Here is an 18728-nt window from a genome sequence, read left to right on the forward strand (position 1 = left end):
CTCTACCTATTCATGAGTTTGAGAATGAATTGATAGTTTAACGAAAGTCCCCGTTGAATAAACTGTCAATGCTCCCTGACAGACACCAGTTCCCTGGAAGTTATCTGCACGCACCCCTGCTTGTCTTATAGACTCTGAAAATGGTTTGAACCATACACAACAACCATAAGCGAGATTCAACTCATTCTCTTCTGAAATGTCCCCTTTCCACTCATCCTCCTTTTGCTTCTGCAGGGGTGGCCCAGTCGTCTAAGGCGCCGCGATTCGCTGTGCAGAGTTGCGTCCCTTGGGCACGCCAGAAACCTATGATTGTGGGTTGGAATCCCGGTTCGCCCCGATTATGTTTCTAGGTTTGTCAGCACCATACCCGTGCTCGTGGGTTTCACCGAAGTGGTAAACGTCTGAGACCTGCATCACTTCGGGCTTTCCTCCCACATTAAGCTGGCACGCCGCGATATAACTGGAATACTGTTAAAAGCGGCGTTACAACCCAACTCACACAATTTGCTTCTGCGAATCATCTTCACGCGATTCTTATAGTTTGAGGGTATTTACACTTTAAAATTTGTCACTCACGCAACACCCGTGTTGAGTCTGGTTAAGAACCCCGCCCCAGCAATCTATGCTTGTTATTGGGGTGACTAAATGGATCGGGTGGTCAGGCTCGGGGATATTTTACAGACCGTCGCCATATGGCTGGAATATTGCCGAGTGCGGCGTTAAAAAACAAACAGACCAATCTTTCACACATGTTCACACTGAAACGGTGAGTGAGTGAGTTGGGTTTAACGCCGCTTTTAACAGTATTCCAGTTATATCACGGCGTGTAAGCTTAATGTGGGAGGAAAGCCCGAAGTGATGCAGGTCTCAGACGTTTACCACTTCGGTGAAACCCACGAGCACGGGTATGGTGCTGACAAACCTAGAAACATAATCGGGGCGAACCGGGATTCGAACCCACAATCATAGGTTTCTGGCGTGCCCAAGGGACGCAACTCTGCACAGCGAATCGCGGCGCCTTAGACGACTGGGCCACCCGTGCCCCTACACACTGAAACGGAGTAATGACCCTTGGCGTTGTTGTTTGACGCCGCTATCTACATGGCGGCGGTCTCTGTATGAGTGGACCAGACAATCCAGTGACTAACATCATGAGATCTACGCATTTGGGGTATGATTACGTGCATCATTCATATACATGACCACCCGATCCCCTTAGTCGCCTTATACAACAAGCATTGCCTGCTGAGGAAACATTCTAATCATCATCTTCACGGTGTCCCACCATCAGTAGCAGTATTGTTATTGCAACAGTGAGTACCCGGATCATCACGGGGGGAGTGGGGTGGAGGGATGGGGAGGTGTGTATGTGAACGTTCAGTGTAAGATTTGGTTTGGTTTGTTTGTTGTTTAACGCCACACTCAGGATTATTTCAGCTATATGACGGTCTGTAAATAATCGAGTCTGGACCAGACAATCCAGTGATTGATATCATGATAATCTGTGAGGCGGGGTTTCCGGGGTTAGGGGATCAGGATCAACAGGATGAACCATAAATTTGTTTGAAATCTGCAGTTGAGATATGTTCTTTTTGCAGTGTACTACAAGTTCGTGGCCGGGAAGACGCGGGATGACAGAGACCTGCACAAAGAATCGGATGTAAGTACCAGTTTCTCACTGCAATATATTTTAATTTGTCATGCTGATATTTTAAAAACATACTTTTATTTCCGGTTCATAAATAGAGGATTCATCACGAGTGTTTTTTAATATGGGAAATATCAACCGAGTCTTAGTTAATCGGCATTTGCCGAGCCTTTGGCGAGGCAAATACCGATTAACGGGACGAGGTTGATATTTCCCATATTAAAAAACACGAGTGATGAATTATATTATCATTTTCACATTTTTGCTTCCCAATTAAGGAATAATTGCATTAAACATTAACATCAGCAACTTGTCGAAATCTTACGTATAGATCGTGCGTAGTGATACATGTTTTCCATAGCCGTGTAAACCAAAATAAACAACCTCCTAACTCCTTTATGGCATATTCCTTCGCTGAGAAAAAAAGTTCCTCGGATTATTTTAAACAAAATACTTGAACAGACTTTTGCAGAATAATTGAAATAATGTCTCCAACATCAAATGTATCCATGTTGTTTGTAAACACCTACTCACGTGCACCGGCGAAAAAAGTCCCACTTCCGGTTATCTAATTTGCATATCTAATTTGCATACTTATGTCATTGGGGTATGACATACATGTTTTTATGTCATAAGCTTATGTCATGGATAAATGCTTTAGTTAAATGATAAAATGTAATAATTGGTTTGTGTATGTTAATGGTATACATTTTGTTTGTCTTGAGGTGCGGCCGACTTTTTCAACAGAAAAAGCTGCTTATGATATAGTGTGAGTGAGTATGGTCTTACGCCGCTTTTAGCAATATTCCAGCAATAACACGGCGGGGGACACCCGAAATGGACTTCGCACATCGTACCCATGTGGGGAATCGAACCCGGGTCTTCGGCGTGACCAGCGAACGCTTTAACCAGTAGGCTACCCGACCGCCCCCTTGTGATACAGGATTCAAGGTCGCTTTGTTAGATGTATACAGTGACAACTCCATGAAACTAATAATGATCTGCATATTTACTCCCCTCGTCGCTATTGATCACTACTAGTTCCCACATGTGAAAACTGGTTGCTTATCAAATCTTAAAAATGCTCTTGTGAGGCCCGACAAGCACGTCAAAGTACTGATTGCAAAATATAACACATTATTATCGCTTCACGGACTGAAATTGGAACGGCAGATTGTCGTTTTATGTATTTAGGAAATTCAATTATATATTTGATGTTTCGTTTAATTAGAATAAGATTTCCATGTATTTACCTAGGCAGAGATAATATGACACATTTATGATGGTACATACAGGTGCTGACTGAGAGTGTGAGGTTGACGGACGAAATGGCCCTGAAGGAGCAGACAGACGAGGACGGGGATATATTCATGTGGCTCAAACACCAGGCCCAGGCAGGGGTCGCGTCAGCTCAGGTAAGCCACACAGTCTGTGAGCACCGCCAGTTCAGGACGTCAGTCCACACACATTGCCCAAGGGGTCAGTCCACACTTTCTGTCCACACAAACTGTCCAGACAGTCAGTCCACACAAACTGTCCAGACAGTCAGTCCACACTTTCAGTCCACACAAACTGTCCAGACAGTCAGTCCACACTTTCTGTCCTCGCAAACTGTCCAGACAGTCAGTCCAGACAAACTGTCCAGACAGTCATTCCACACTTTCTGTCCACACAAACTGTCCAGACAGTCAGTCCACACTTTCTGTCCACACAAACTGTCCAGACAGTCAGTCCACACTTTCTGTCCACACAAACTGTCTACACAAACTGTCCACACAGTCTCTCCAAGTGGTCAGTCCACACTTTCTGTCCACACAATCTGTCCAGACAGTCAGTCCACACTTTCTGTCCACACTTTCTGTCCACACAGTCTCTCCAAGTGGTCAGTCCACACTTTCTGTCCACACAAACTGTCCAGACAGTCAGACCACACTTTCTGTCCACACAAACTGTCCAGACAGTCAGTCCACACTTTCTGTCCACACAAACTGTCCAGACAGTCAGTCCACACTTTCTGTCCACACAAACTATCCAGACAGTCAGTCCACACTTTCTGTCCACACAAACTGTCCAGACAGTCAGACCACACTTTCTGTCCACACTTTCTGTCCAGACAGTCAGTCCACACTTTCTGTCCACACAAACTGTCCAGACAGTCAGTCCACACTTTCTGTCCACACAAACTATCCAGACAGTCAGTCCACACTCTCTGTCCACACAAACTGTCCAGACAGTCAGTCCATACTCTCTCTCCACACAAACTGTCCAGACAGTCAGACCACACTTTCTGTCCACACAAACTGTCCAGACAGTCAGTCCACACTCTCTCTCCACACAAACTGTCCAGACAGTCAGTCCACACTTTCTGTCCACACAAACGTTACTGTCCAGACAGTCAGTCCATACTCTCTCTCCACACAAACTGTCCAGACAGTCAGTCCACATTTTCTGTCCACACAAACTGTCCAGACAGTCAGTCCACACTTTCTGTCCACACAACCTGTCCAGACAGTCAGTCCATGTAATCAGTCCACACAACCTGTCCGTACATTCAGTCCACATACTCAGCCAATACATTCAAGGCAGCCTGTCCACACAGTCTCTCCAAGTAGTCAGTCCACACTGTCTGTCCACCCTAACTCTCCAGACAGTCAGTCCAGTCGTAACTATATTATTTATCATTATTTGAGAAGATTTGCAACCTCAAATTATTGGGTTGCAGGTAAACTCTCTTACAGTATAACCTCGGGTATAACGAACTTCAAGGTACCCTCTATTCAGTTCGTTATATCCGAAGTTTAGCAGTAACGTTGACCCCTAGTCCCTGGTCATTCGAACTGGGTTCGGTGTAGCCGAATATTCCTTTCATCCTAAGGGGACACGGGTGGCCAAGTCGTCTAAGGCGCCGCGATTCGCTGTGCAGAGTTGCGTCCCTTGGGCACGCCAGAAACCTATGATTGTGGGTTGGAATCCCGGTTCGCCCCGATTATATTTCTAGGTTTGTCAGCACCATACCCGTGCTCGTAGGTTTCACCGAAGTGGTAAACGTCTGAGACCTGCATCACTTCGGGCTTTCCTCCCACATTAAGCTGACACGCCGTGATATAACTGGAATAATGTTAAAAGCGGCGTTGAACCCAACTCACTCACTCACTCCTTCCATCCTACTTAACTGTCTTCCTATTTGACGCAGTAGACATGTTTTTTCAGATTCGGTTCGGGCGGGCATTGTTTTGGGGCTCCCAGGGCCTCCGGCGGAACCTGAACGCGGCCATGGAGGTGTTCCGGATGGGGGCAGAGCAGGGCAACCCCGACATGATGTTCGACTACGGCATCAACATCTACAACGTAGGTATCACCCGGTGGGAAGCCGGCGTAGAATAGGTCCATTACGGTTATAACAAACTAAAATTTGAGTTCGTCATAACCGAAGTTTACTGTACTAATATTGATTCGGGGTTGTGATTCACCTGGAAAAGAAAGTGTACCAACTTAAATTAAATTAAATTAAATTAAAAGTGTTGTTTCGGATACGACTCGTATAGCACCCATAGTATCGCGATACGTATCGCATCGCGTGTCGTTTTTCCTCAGTATGATACTCTGGTAAGGAATGTTAATTGTTGTTTTGTTTGTTTTTTTCAGAATAAAACTCAAGAAAAAAATAAAACAAAGGCCATTGAATACATGCAGAAAGCCGCCGGAAAGGTATGTATTGTCTCATGGCGAGTTTGTTTGTTTGTTTGTTGATTAACGCTGCACTTAGCAATATTTCGGCTATATGACGGCGGTCTGTAAATAATCGCATCTGGACCAGACAGGCAAGTGATTTACATCATGAGCATCGATCCATGCAATTTGGATGCGATGACATGCATCAACCAAGTCGGCGAGCATGACCACCCGATCCCGTTAGTCCCCTTTTATGATAAGTATAGTCGCCTATTACTGCAAGCATGGATTACTGAAGACCTATTCTACCCCGGATCTTCACGGGTCCGTGACCAGTCTGTGTGGGCAGGGTGTTCTGCTTGTAAAGTCTCGCTGAGTGGACCACTCGATCAAAGCATTTTTCCCCACAGTCAAATATTTAAAGTTAAGTTTATGCCTAGTTTTAACCCTACTCCGCCACCCTCAACCACCCTACCCCACCCCCATCTCAACCCTGACCCCCATCCCCACATGTGCACGTAGTTTTATGTGTGAAATCATCCTAAAGCGACGTTAAACCCCATTAAACATCAACTCGAAGCTCTCTGTTGTACGCCACGTGACTTGTTTCCAGGGTAACGCAATGGCCATCAATGCCCTGGGCTGGATCGCCATGAAGAAGAAGAACTACACCGAGGCTGTCCGCTACTTCAACAGGGCGGTCCAATACGGCAACGCCGACGCCGCCTACTACCTCGGCCACATGTACCTCGAGGGATACCACCCCACAGACAAGCAGGACTGGGTGAGCAGCATTCCCAACACGTAGCAGCGATTCGCTGTGCAGAGTTGCGTCCCTTGGGCACGCCAGAAACCTAAAATGGGGGGTTCGAATTCCGGTTCGCCCCAATTATGTTTCTAGGTTGGTCAGCACCATACCCGTGCTCGTGGGTTTCACCGAAGTGGTAAACGTCTGAGACCTGCATCACTTCGGGCTTTCCTCCCACATTAAGCTCGCTCGCTCGCCCAACACGTAGCAGATTGTTAGCTAGGAACATTCTTATTGGCGGTGTCTATACCGTCACTTTTCTCTTTTCAATCTTTTCAAAATACATATGCTTATAATATAGAATAAGACAAGCTGCGGACGTATGACTATTATTTGCAAAGAACGTCGGTTTTCTTATCATGGTTCTAACATTTTAACTTGAATAAGTCATATTAATTAAAGCCAGTCTCAAAGGCGGTTCCAGAGGAGGAGGGAGATTGGCGTCCAAAACCATATGTAGTATCTTGTAGGCGGTAAAATTATCTGATATAGGATTTTGATATTTTGGACCACTCCCTTTTAAAAATGCTGGATCTGCCCTTGAATCTGTTTGTTTTCGATGCAGGTACGAATGCATAGACATTTTCATCTTGGTCACAAAAATATCACATATTGAAGCGATAAAATTGAAGTTTACGTAAAAAAATTCAACTTTTAAAATTGCTATTTGCTAAAGTTTAGCAAACACACATCCTGATCATCCGATTCCCATTGTGATGGCTGTTACTGACCGTCAGGTATGAGGTACTGGCGACCTGCTCGCCCTCCAATGACATTCATTAATTCTGGTTTGTTTTTCACCAGGACAAGGCCTACAAATACTTTGAATATGCGGCCATGAGGGGGCACTACGATGCGGGGGTGCTGTTTGCCTACATCAGCATGAAGGGTACCGCTAGGATGTCACGCAATCTCTACCTAGCTGCCGAGTGAGTCACGCTTTGTCACGGGCAACTGTTGTTTTTTTTACCCGTGAAGATCCGGGATAGAATAGGTCTTCAGCAACCCATACTTGGCGTAAAAGGTGACTAACGGGATCGGGTGGTCAGGCTCGCTGACTTGGTTGATAAGTATCCCATTTGCGTAGATCGATGCTCATGATTTCAATCACTGGATTGTCTGGTCCAGACTCGATTATTTAAAGACCGCCGTCATATTGGAGGAATATTGCTGAGTGCAACGCTAAACAACAAACAACGTATTGTTTTTGTTTAATCAATGTTCCAGTTGTAAGACGGCCTGTAAATAATCTGGACCAGTCAAACCAGTGATTAATAATATGAGCAACGTACCACGACGATGTCATGCGTCAACCAAGTCAGCGAGCCTGACCACCCGATACCCTTAGTCGCCTTATACGACCAGCATGGGTTGAATTCAAGCCCCGATCTTAACGGGGTCACGCCATAGTAACATGATGGTAACTGCTGCAGTGAGTGAATGTCATTTTACGCCGCAGAGAGTAATTATTTCACCTATACCATCTGGTTATTTATAACGACGCAGCGACTTTTTATATCAGCTTGAAAATTGCAACAATTATTTTAGCCATATCTAGCCATCTCTACCTATTGCAGATGGGCACGGTACGTCGCCGAGAAGAACCCTGCCGTTGGAATTATGTTACGGAAAGGTCTACATGCGTACAGAAGTGGCAATATGTAAGTTGATATGGAGGGACACGAAAACATACAAGACACCTCTTTACTTGAGGGGGCACGGGTGGCCCAGTCGTCTAAAGCGCCGCGATTCGCTGTGCAGAGTTGCGTCTCTTGGACACGCCAGAAACCTATTATTGTGGGTTCGAATCCCTGTTCGCCCCGATTATGTCTAGGTTTGTCAGCACCATACCCGTGCTCGTGGGTTTCACCGAAGTGGTAAACGTCTGAGACCTGCATCCTATCGGGCTTTCCTCCCACATTAAGGTGACACGCCGCGATATAACTGGAATACTGTTAAAAGCGGCGTTAAACCCAACTCACTCACTCACCCTTTACTTAAAACAGACACTGTTGAAGCAATCACAAATATATAGCATCACGTTTGTATCCAAACAAGGGTATCATATGTTTATTCAGTTTACTGAAGGTGATTATGAGAGTAAGGAAGTTTGTATTAACGTTGAAACACAGGCGATAAACTTGCAATTTATTAACACATTTCAATGATATACGATCTCGTATATATACTCCCCACAAAAAGAAACGCATATGTGGTTTTCAATAGATTCTTTCTGTGACTTCTACAAATTGAATCTACAAGGTTAGCGGAGAAGTGTTTGCACGTGCCGGTTACATCAATGGCATTTTATCCATTTTAGTAGTGGTAAGATCATTACTTTCATGCTATAACCCGTGAAGACCTGGGGTAGAATAGGTCTTCAGCAACCCATGCTTGTTGTAACAGGCGACTATGCTTGTCGTAAGAGGCGACTAACCAGATCGGGTGGTCAGGCTCGCTGATTTGGTTGATGCACGGCATCTCATCCTAATTGCGTAGATCGATGCTCTATGGATTGGAGTGTCTTATCCAGACTCGATTATTTACAAACCGCCGTCATATAGCTGAAAAATTGTTGAGTGTGGCGTTAAACAACAAGCAAACGTTCATGACAGGTCGCATGACAAGTTCCATGACAGGTCGCATGACAAGTTCCATGACAGGTCGCATGACAAGTTCCATGATAGGTTGCATGACAAGTTCCATGACTGTTTGCATGACAGGTTTATTCCTCCCCCAGGGTTGGTCGGGTAGCCTAGTGGTTAAAGCGTTCGCTCGTCACGCCGAAGACCAGGGTTCGATTCCCGACATGGGTACAATGTGTGAAGCCCATTTCTGGTGTCCCCCGCCCTGGTGTTGCTGGAATAGTGCTAAAAGCGGTGTAAAATCATGCTCACTCACTCACTATTCCTCCCCCACAGACCCTTGGCGTTCTTCTACTACCTACTCGCGGCCGACTCGGGGATTGAGGTCGGGGACTTCAACGTCGCCTGGCTGTGTGAGGAGAACAAGGTACAGGACACATTAGTGGCCTGCTTCGGCTTCACATTTATTACTCTATAATGTACATCTTCCCGAGGCAAGTGAGCTAACTGGCTATAAAAGTCCAGTTTCCACCCTTGCCGAACTAGGCTGGTATTATGGAGTTAAGCTTTGGCTGGACTAACGAGTCTATGCATAGTCCAATCAAAATCGCACACCGAAATCGAAATCTGGTTCGTAAATTGTCGTGCAGATTTCGGTCGATTGCAGGATTTGCAGTCAAAAGTAACAGTCAAGCCCATATTACGTATTGTTCAAAAAGACTAATGTGTCCTTTGCAGACAGTAATTACATTTTGAGACAATTTCTTTAGACCCACGAGAAATTCGATTTCATGCTGGTGATATCAATCACTGGATTGTCTAGACCAGACTCGATTATTAACAGACCGCCGTCATATAGCTGGAATATTGCTGTGTGCGGCGTAAAACAACAAACAAACCAACCTACATTCGATTTCATAACATCAGCGTAAACATAATTATGACCAAATGATTTTTTCCAGCATATTCGGGTACACTAACACTTTCTCTGCATATCCCAGACCCTCCCAAGAATATATAATTATTGACGTGTGACGGGTTTTACGATTTGTCGTTCGCAATACGTTGTGATGAGGTACTGCCCCACTCGACTCATGAAGGTTAGGCTTGTCGAAATAGGCGACTAACGGGATCGGGTGGTCAGGCTCGCTGACTTGCTTGGTGCATGTCATCGTATCCCAATTGCGTGGATCGATGTTCATGGTGTCAGTCGTCGGATTGTCTGGTTCAGACTCGATTATTTACAAACCACCGCCATAAAGCTGGGATATTGCTGAGCGCGTGTTAAACAAACAAACAAACAAACACTGCTTCACTCACTCCAGTGTTTGTGCAATCTCATTAAAATCAGATGTTAGTTCTCGCTATGCTAAACAAAGATATCTGAGGACATCCAATTAAGGGTCACGTCAGAACGACCTTTCATCCAACCAATCAGAGCGTCGCCTACCAGATCATGAAAGTGACAGTCGGAATGTGTTTTCTTATCATGCAACCACCAAATATTTAACACGGGGTATTCCGAACGACAGTTACGGGTTTTATTTTTTTTAATCGAGAATGCGTCAAAATATGTTTCAAAGCGTAGTTGCCAGTTTGAAACTAGTGTCGTAAAGCTCGAGAAAGCTGCCTTCTGATTGGCTACTGTCGACTTCATGTCAGTTATTTCATTGGTCGGTCAAAATTCGCGAAAGGTTCGTTCTGACGTGATCCGTAATGGGATGTCCTCAGATCTTTGTTTAGCGGTAGCGAAAACCAAGATCTGATTTTAATGAGATTGGTGTTTGTGTTTCCAGGAAGGCCTTGTGAACCACATGGAGAAGGAGTGTATGTGGAGACACTACAACCTGTCCCTGCAGAGGGAACCCCAGCTCGTCGACTCCTACGGTGAGATGACGTCACAGACCAACGTCATTGTGTTGTGGCCTTAATTAATCATCTAAGGCGTTTATGTGTCGTCTGACAATTATTAAGCTTTGCGTATTTAAAATTGTAAGGGCGGCTCGAAAAATATTCATCGCTCTGGTGTACTCGATGAAGCGACCCGTGAAGATCCGGGATAGAATAGGTCTTCAGCAACCCATGCTTGCCGTAAAAGGTGACTATGCTTGTCGTAAAAGGCGACTAACGGGATCGGGTGGTCAGACTCGCTGACTTGGTTGATGCATGTCATCGATCCCAATTGCGTGGATCGATGCTCATGATATTAATCACTGGATTGTCTGGTCCAGTCTCGATTATTTACAGACCGCCGTCATATAGCTTGAATATTGCTGAGTGCGGCGTTAAACAACCAACCAACCAACCAACCAACCAACTCTATGAAGCCTTGTTCTAAAAGCTTAAACTCGCTCTGGTAATTCAGTCACTTTGAACACTTTAAAAAAAGTTCTTGGATTTCAACATGACTCAAACAAAATAGAGCTCTACCAAGGTGTTAAACGTCGAAGACCGCTATGTTTAAAATACTGTTCAATGCAGGTTTGAAATCTTGAAGAACCGGTAAGAGAATAGGTCTTCAGCAATCCATGCTTGTCGTAAGAAATGCCTAACGGGATCGGGTGGTGAGGCTCGCTGACTTGGAAGATGCATGTTATCGTATCCCAATTGCGTAGATCGATGCTCATGATGTCAATCACTCGATAGTCTGGTCCAGATTTGATTGTTTATAGACCGCCGTCGGAATATTGCGGCGTTAAACAACAAACAAACAAAAGCGGCGTTTAACCGAATACACAATCGATACATTAAGTTTAGCATTTTCAAAATTATCATTATGACTTATATATGATTATTATAATAAGATAAGTACAGTAAACTACGGTTATAACGAACACGCTTATAACGAACTGACCGATATAACGAACTTATTTTTTAGTCCCGGTCATTTGTTCTATATATGCTGTATATATGCTTATAACGAACTACGGTTATAACGAACTAAAATAAGTGGTCCCTTTGAGTTCGTTATAACCGTAGTTTACTGTATGGCCTAGTTTCATCATACTATGACCTCAAGATGTTATATTTGTTCAGCTATGATCAAGATGGGGGATTACTACTGGTACGGATGCAGGGCGGAGAGAGATATCCCGAAGGCTTCAGCCTTCTATGCAAACTCAGCGTTAAAGGGAGACCCACATGTAAGTATGGCTTGGACATTTCCTCGTTTAAAGGATGTATGAACACTGGACAAAATGATTTGACTATTGCAATGTTGATTCTGTTACTTCTTTGCAATCGTTGTAATTATTTCTAATATATGATTTGTTTAACTCAAGCATTTTACCATAACGTCATCGATTGCTCACTGGTATTATTTGCGTAAGCATTATTCGCAATAAAACAGTATTTGTTCGCAGTCAGCGTTCAACCAGGCATAAGTCCCGCTATAACAATTGTTCTTTCTCTACACGCATTGATCAGCCTTGCATTGTTCCTGTCATGACATATTCCCCGTATGCATTTTTCAATGTTGCGTTATACCCGTGATGACACAAACTGACGGCCAAAAGAAACTTTACCATAGTTTTAAATCACCATTTAAGATTCATTGCAGCGTTAAACAAGAAACAAACAAACAATCTTTAGCTTTCTTTGGGTTGCACATTTTAGCTTTTTGGTCGTGGTACCAAGTCTGGAAACAAATAATAAACCAACCTTTTTATTGCCCGCAGGCCCTGTTCAACCTGGCGTTCATGGTGGAGGAGGGGGCACACATCCCCAACACGACGTGGGACATCCTCCGCGTCCCCCTGGCACATCGGGACAGCAACATCACCCTTCTCGTCTACCTGTATACAAGGTACAGCATTGTAGTTCCAGCTTGTTTTTGACCGCATATGTGTTCTAGTGGGTCGAACGCCTGTAAAGGTCGGTGATTCGATCCCGGCTGCGTCATACCCAAAGACATTAGAACATGGTACTTGTTGTTACCCTGTCTAACGCTCGGCATGAATTGGCTGAGACAAGGACTGGTCGGCTCGGGGTATACTGTGTCTGAGTGGGGTATTTATGTTAAACTGATGCATGGTGTCTCAGTGGGCTAGCACTATAAAACCGACATTAGTCTGGACCACGCACGCACGCACGCACGCACGCACGCACGCACGCACGCACGCACGCACGCACGCACACACACGCACACACACACACACACACACACACACACAAATGACGCGATTTTAAACCCCTTTTCACTGTACACCTGATGAGGGTTTGCAGTATTTTTGACCCCTGAAGATCCGGGGTAGAATTAATAGGTCTTCAGAACCCATTCTTGCTGTAAAAGTCGACTATACTTGTCGTAAGAGGCGACTATCGGGATCGTGTGGTCAGGCTCACTGACTTGGTTGAAGCATGTCATCGATCCCAATTACGTGGATCGATGCTCATGATATCATTCACTTGATTGTCTGGTCCAGACTCGATTTTTTACAGACCGTAATGTAGCTGGAATAGTGTTGAGTGCGGCGTAAAACAAACCAACCAGCCCATTGTCATCATACATTATCGATTAGAGTGTCGATCGGGGTTTTACAGTGTTAAATTCAGCTTACTACATTTTCCACATCTCAATGAAGACAGAAACACGCTTGGTGCCACAATTCTGTGCAGAGTTGCGTCCCTTTGGCCTGTCAGAATCCTGTGCTAATGGTTTCGTATCACACATTCACCCGGATTATGATCCTTCATTGTTAAAATATGTCTTCGGCGTAATTATAATCCCCGCTGCCTCGTTGAGTATTATATATTGAGGCAGTTGTTAAGAAGAATGGGGACCCGTCAAGATTCCGGAGTAGAATAGGTCTTCAGAAACCCATACTTGCCGTAAAAGGCGACTATGCTTGTCGTAAAAGGCGACTGACGAGATCGGGTTGTCAGGCTCGCTGACTTGATTGATACATGTCATCGAGCCCAATTGCGTGCCCCGATGCTCATGATGTCAATCACTGGATTGTCTGGTCCAGACTCGATTATTCTACAGACCGTTATATAGCTGGAATATTGCTGAGTGCGGCGTTAAACAACAAACAAACAAAAACAAAAAAGAAGAATGGGTTGTGTTTGCAGGTGCAAGGAATCCCGGAAGACTGAGGCTTACCTCCCCTGCAGCCTCGCTCTGGCGAAAATACAGATGATAGACGTGTGGACACGATACCATATTTGGATGAAGGTACTCACCTCACTTATACACGTTTCATATCATTGCAAACAAAACGGACAAATATCATATTATTCAAATTAATTTCAAATACACAGGAAGGGGCCAATAGTTATTTACAGGAGATTTATAAAAGAATGATTATTTGATAATCTAGCAAGTTTTAGAATGCTACGGTAAACCCTCCCAAAATGGCAACACATATCTGCACAACCTGCTCGACCTGTGATGATCCGGGTTAGAATAATTATTGGTCTTCAACAACCCATGCTTGTCATTAGTGGCGACTATCGGAATCGGGTGGTCAGGCTCGCTGACTTGGTTGATGCATGTCATCGTAACCAAATTGCATAGTTCGATGCTCATGGTGTCAATCACTGGGTTGTCTGGTCCAGACTCGATTATTTACAGACCGCCGTCATATTGCTGGAATATTGCTGAGTGCGACGTTAAACAAACAAACAAACAAAAGATAATTAAGATGCTCAGTGAAATTGTGACTGTTGTATGTATCTTCCCCAGCTGTCAAGTATCGTTGGCGTGACGATGGTCGTCGTGGTGACGTTGATGACGTTGTACCACCAGATGCACACAAGGCCGCGGGCGGATCTGGTCATTTGAGCTCCTTAATTATCAAACTGTGACCTGTTTCAAAAAGTTGCCCGACTTGTTATTTTTAACGAATCATGTGTATTAGTTAATTTGTTGTTGTTTTTATAAAAAAATGTTAAACTTAACATATTGCGAAAAGTTTTTGTTGTTATTAGCGACTGTTATATGACAGAATACATTCATAGTTGACGTTTACAGTTATCAGTTTAACGCAACTTCAAATGCCCTTATCAAAATAGGTATAGTGAGTGAGTGAGTTGGGTTTAACGCCGCTTTTAACAGTATTCCAGTTATATCGCAGCGTGCCAGCTTAATGTGGGAGGAAAGCCCGAAGTGATGCAGGTCTCAGACGTTTACCACTTCGGTGAAACCCACGAGCACGGGTATGGTGCTGACAAACCTAGAAACAAAATCAGGGCGAACCGGGATTCGAACCCACAATCATAGGTTTCTGGCGTGCCCAAGGGACGCAACTCTGCACATCGAATCGCGGCGCCTTAGACGACTGTGCCTCAAAATAGGTATATACTAGTCTTGTTATATGTATATAGTTCCTGTTAAGGACTTTTCAACGTCACGGTGCGCGAACATACGATTTTAGAAGTAATAGTCAGGATGGAATAAACCGTCAATTGTGAACTCCTAACCATGACGAACTAAAGTACTCACGCAAATGAAAAAAACCTGTTTATTCGATCTCAGATTTTATATAAATGCAGTTAATGTACAAAATATATACATATTCAAACAACTCAATTAGTACTAATTGGGCCTTGGCACAAATACAGCGTATCAAAGGTTTTTATGTCTTTTTACACGTAAAAGTGTGTAAAAATATGAACAAAACAGACTATTGTGAAACTGAGCATAACCAGGTGTTAGTAGATCAAGGTGAATGTCCATGACCTATGACACCTTGACAACAGGTGCTTGAAACCCACGTGCATGTTATTTGTTAGTGGTTAGTGATTTGTGTTTACATCTACGTAATGTTTTATGTCGATTATTAAATCCAGCAAAACAGGTTTTTTTCATTTCCATGAGTACTTTAACATCAGCTGTCGCTGCTGTGATACAACTGACTGAACGTTAATGTTGTATATTAACACTTATTGTGTATACCGTTTTGATACGCTCCCTATCATGCTGTCAAGTTTCGCGAGATTATTGTGAATGTCGCGAGACTTGTACCATTAACGAAGTGCCCGTATACTGTAATATATCTATTGTATGGTCTCTGGTTGTGCCTTCAACTAGAGGATGGTTTCCCGTTAACTTTATGTTTATTTTAACAACGGAACATTATATATGTGTGTATTTGTTGTTTTATGTAAATAGCAGATTTCCGATACATGCAAGGATATAAAGATGATGTTTATGGGAGCTCCACGCAATTCGTCAGTTTTAGATGCACGTTCTGGTCAATCCAGTAGGCACGCTGAACAAAAAAGTTAGAGATTAGGAATATTTTGGGGTTATATTTTTTAAGTGAAGACAGAGCACACAGTAAACTATTCCCCCAAATATTCATGATCTCTAACTTTTTTGTTAAGTATAGTAAATCGTCACCTTACCAGTTAGGAGACAGTCTACCCAACATTTGATAGGTGTGTTCCGAATGTCCGCGTTTACTTTGTATAATTACTTGAGTGAGTGAGTGGGTTTGGTTTAACGCCGCTTTTAACAGTATTCCAGTTATATCACGGCGTGTCAGCTTAATGTGGGAGGAAAGCCCGAAGTGATGCAGGTCTCAGACGTTTACCACTTCGGTGAAACCCACGAGCTTTTGATAGGGAATTTTTGTTACCTTATCAGGCAAAAATATGTTACTCGTCAAGTGTATAATTAATTAGAATGACATAGCTGGTAATCCCTATCAAACGTTGAGTTGTATACTTTGAAAGAAAACCTAACGAAGGGACTTTGTTCCATGATGAGGTACGCACTTTCGGTCTAGGGAGAGTGAATAAGTGAGTGAATGAGTGAGTTGGGTTTTAACACCGCTTTTAACATTATTCCAGTTATATCACGGCGTGTCAGCTTATGTGGGAGGGAAGCCCTAAGTGATGCAGGTGTCTCAGACGACTGGGCCACCCGTGCCCCAAAAATAATGTCTAAGGCGCCGCGATTCGCTGTGCAGAGTTGCGTCCTGTGGGCATGCCAGAAACCTATGATTGTGGGTTCGAATCCCGATTCGCCCCGATTATGTTTCTAGGTTTGTCAGCACCATATCCGTGCTCGTGGGTTTCACCAGAGTGATAAACGTCCAAGACCTTCATCACTTCGGGTTTTCCTCCCACATTTAGCTGGCACGCCGCGATATAACTGGAATATCGATAAAAGCGGCGTGCAATCCAACTCACTCACTCACTCATTCTTCCGTTGACTCTTTGTTTGTGATATCATTTCTTTGCTTATTGTGTTAGTCCAGCGATATCAGCGCTATACCCATATCTTCCCTTGATGTCATCACGGTTTGTTATGTACGACAGTGTTATGATTATGCAAGAAAGAAATATTAACATTAATGTGTATATAGAAATTCTTTGCAATGTGTATTTAATAAACAGTGCAATAATATAATATGTTCTTTATTTTATTATGAGGGGAGGTCGCATTAAAATGCTTTGTGTAAGGTACCTCCAAACCTCCTTTAAATCAATGGCCCGTTAACGTAATTATGGTTCGTGAAACGACTGTTCTTTGAACAGTATTCCATTTATATCACGGCCTGTCGGTTTATTCACGCTGTATAACGGTTCCTTAACCACGCCTTTGTTGTTACAAGCACGGGGATCGTCTCAAGGCCTGTCAAAGACATTTAAGCGACGGTCCCGAAGCGGTATTTCAAATAAGAATGTAAAAAGGATAGACATTTTCTTTTTTGTTTATTATTTAGTTTAATATGTACAAATTATATAAACTGTATAATAAATTGTATAATTTATATAAAGGTATCAGAATATTGACATTGTGAATGTATATTTGTTCTTTTACGTTTGCATTTCCAACATAATTTGACACTGTCATGATAGTGCAGCTGGGTGCTTATTTTGGTCACTCTGGAGATGGCGTTAGGCGGTCTGCAGACGTTATCAATCGCCCTATTTCTTCTGGTGGAAGGCGACCTCAGGCGTTCAGCTGCATAACCAGAATTTCTGTTGCGTTTTGCTCATTTCTAATAATGTCTACATATGTTTATTTGTTTGTTGTTTAACGCCACACTCAGCAATATTTCAACTATATAACGGCCGTCTGCAAATAATCAAGTCTGAACCAGACAATCCAGTGATTGATATCATGAGCATCCATCTACCCAATTGGGATACGATGACATGCATCAACCAAGTCAGCGAACCTGACCACCCGATCCCGTTAGTCGCCTCTTACAACAAGCATAGTCGCCTGTTAAGGCAAGAGTGTCCACCAGCCTTTTCATCAAAGTCTTGTAGAAACTCATCTTCCCGAGGCACGGGCGTTAACTGACTATAAAAGTCCAGTTTCCACTTTTGTAGTCAGTTAACTCCCTTGCCTCGGGAAGATGGTAGAAACTTCGCTTTTATAAACGCTAGTGGACACGCTTGCCTCGGGAAGATGGTAGAAACTATGCTTTGAGAAAGGCTAGTGGACACACTTGCCTCGGGAAGATGGTAGAAACTATGCCTTGATAAAGGCTAGTGGACACACTTGCCTCGGGAAGATCGTAGAAACTATGCTTTGATAAAGGCTAGTGGACATGCTTGCCTCGGGAAAGATGGTAGAAACTATGCTTTGATAAAGGCTAGTGGACATGCTTACCTCGGGAAGATGGTAGAAACTTGGCTTTAATAAACGCTAGTGGACACGCTTGCCTCGGGAAGATGGTAGAAACTATGCTTTGATAAACGCTAGTGGACACGCTTGCCTCGGGAAAGATGGTAGAAATTTGGCTTTGATAAAGGCTAGTGGACACACTTGCCTCGGGCAGATGGTAGAAACTTGGCTTTGATAAAGGCTAGTGGACACGTTTGCCTCGGGAAGATGTATTACTTTCTGATTGGTCAAAATGGTTTGATTGACAGGTGGAAGTCAGTGAATGATCATGATTATATACATCTTAAAGTGATATTTTTCATGTTTGCCGCCTTGAGCAATATTCCAGCAATATCACACCAGGAGAGTGAGTGAGTGAGTGAGTGAGTGAGTTGGGTTTAACGCCGCTTTTAACAGTATTCCAGTTATATCACGGTGTGTCAGCTT

The 18728-nt window shown here is 43.7% G+C and overlaps 1 protein-coding gene across 1 annotated transcript in view; it reads left to right on the forward strand.

Annotated features, from left to right (window-relative positions):
* Window positions 1–14843, forward strand: part of LOC124132947 (protein sel-1 homolog 3-like) — a 34452-nt gene extending 19609 nt beyond the window's left edge. The window contains exons 12-24 of the mRNA XM_048398480.1: window positions 1599–1660; window positions 2944–3063; window positions 4859–4996; window positions 5294–5356; window positions 5934–6104; window positions 6933–7057; window positions 7706–7789; window positions 9050–9140; window positions 10510–10600; window positions 11750–11856; window positions 12391–12518; window positions 13787–13889; window positions 14400–14843. Coding sequence (XP_048254437.1) covers window positions 1599–1660; window positions 2944–3063; window positions 4859–4996; window positions 5294–5356; window positions 5934–6104; window positions 6933–7057; window positions 7706–7789; window positions 9050–9140; window positions 10510–10600; window positions 11750–11856; window positions 12391–12518; window positions 13787–13889; window positions 14400–14498 — 1382 coding nt within the window. The 3' untranslated portion in view covers window positions 14499–14843. The remainder of the gene's footprint in view (window positions 1–1598; window positions 1661–2943; window positions 3064–4858; window positions 4997–5293; window positions 5357–5933; window positions 6105–6932; window positions 7058–7705; window positions 7790–9049; window positions 9141–10509; window positions 10601–11749; window positions 11857–12390; window positions 12519–13786; window positions 13890–14399) is intronic.
* Window positions 14844–18728: the final 3885 nt, after the last annotated feature.

Source organism: Haliotis rufescens, unplaced genomic scaffold (assembly GCF_023055435.1).
Source record: "Haliotis rufescens isolate VD_foot unplaced genomic scaffold, xgHalRufe1.0.p SCAF_18, whole genome shotgun sequence".
NCBI classification, from domain to species: domain Eukaryota; kingdom Metazoa; phylum Mollusca; class Gastropoda; order Lepetellida; family Haliotidae; genus Haliotis; species Haliotis rufescens.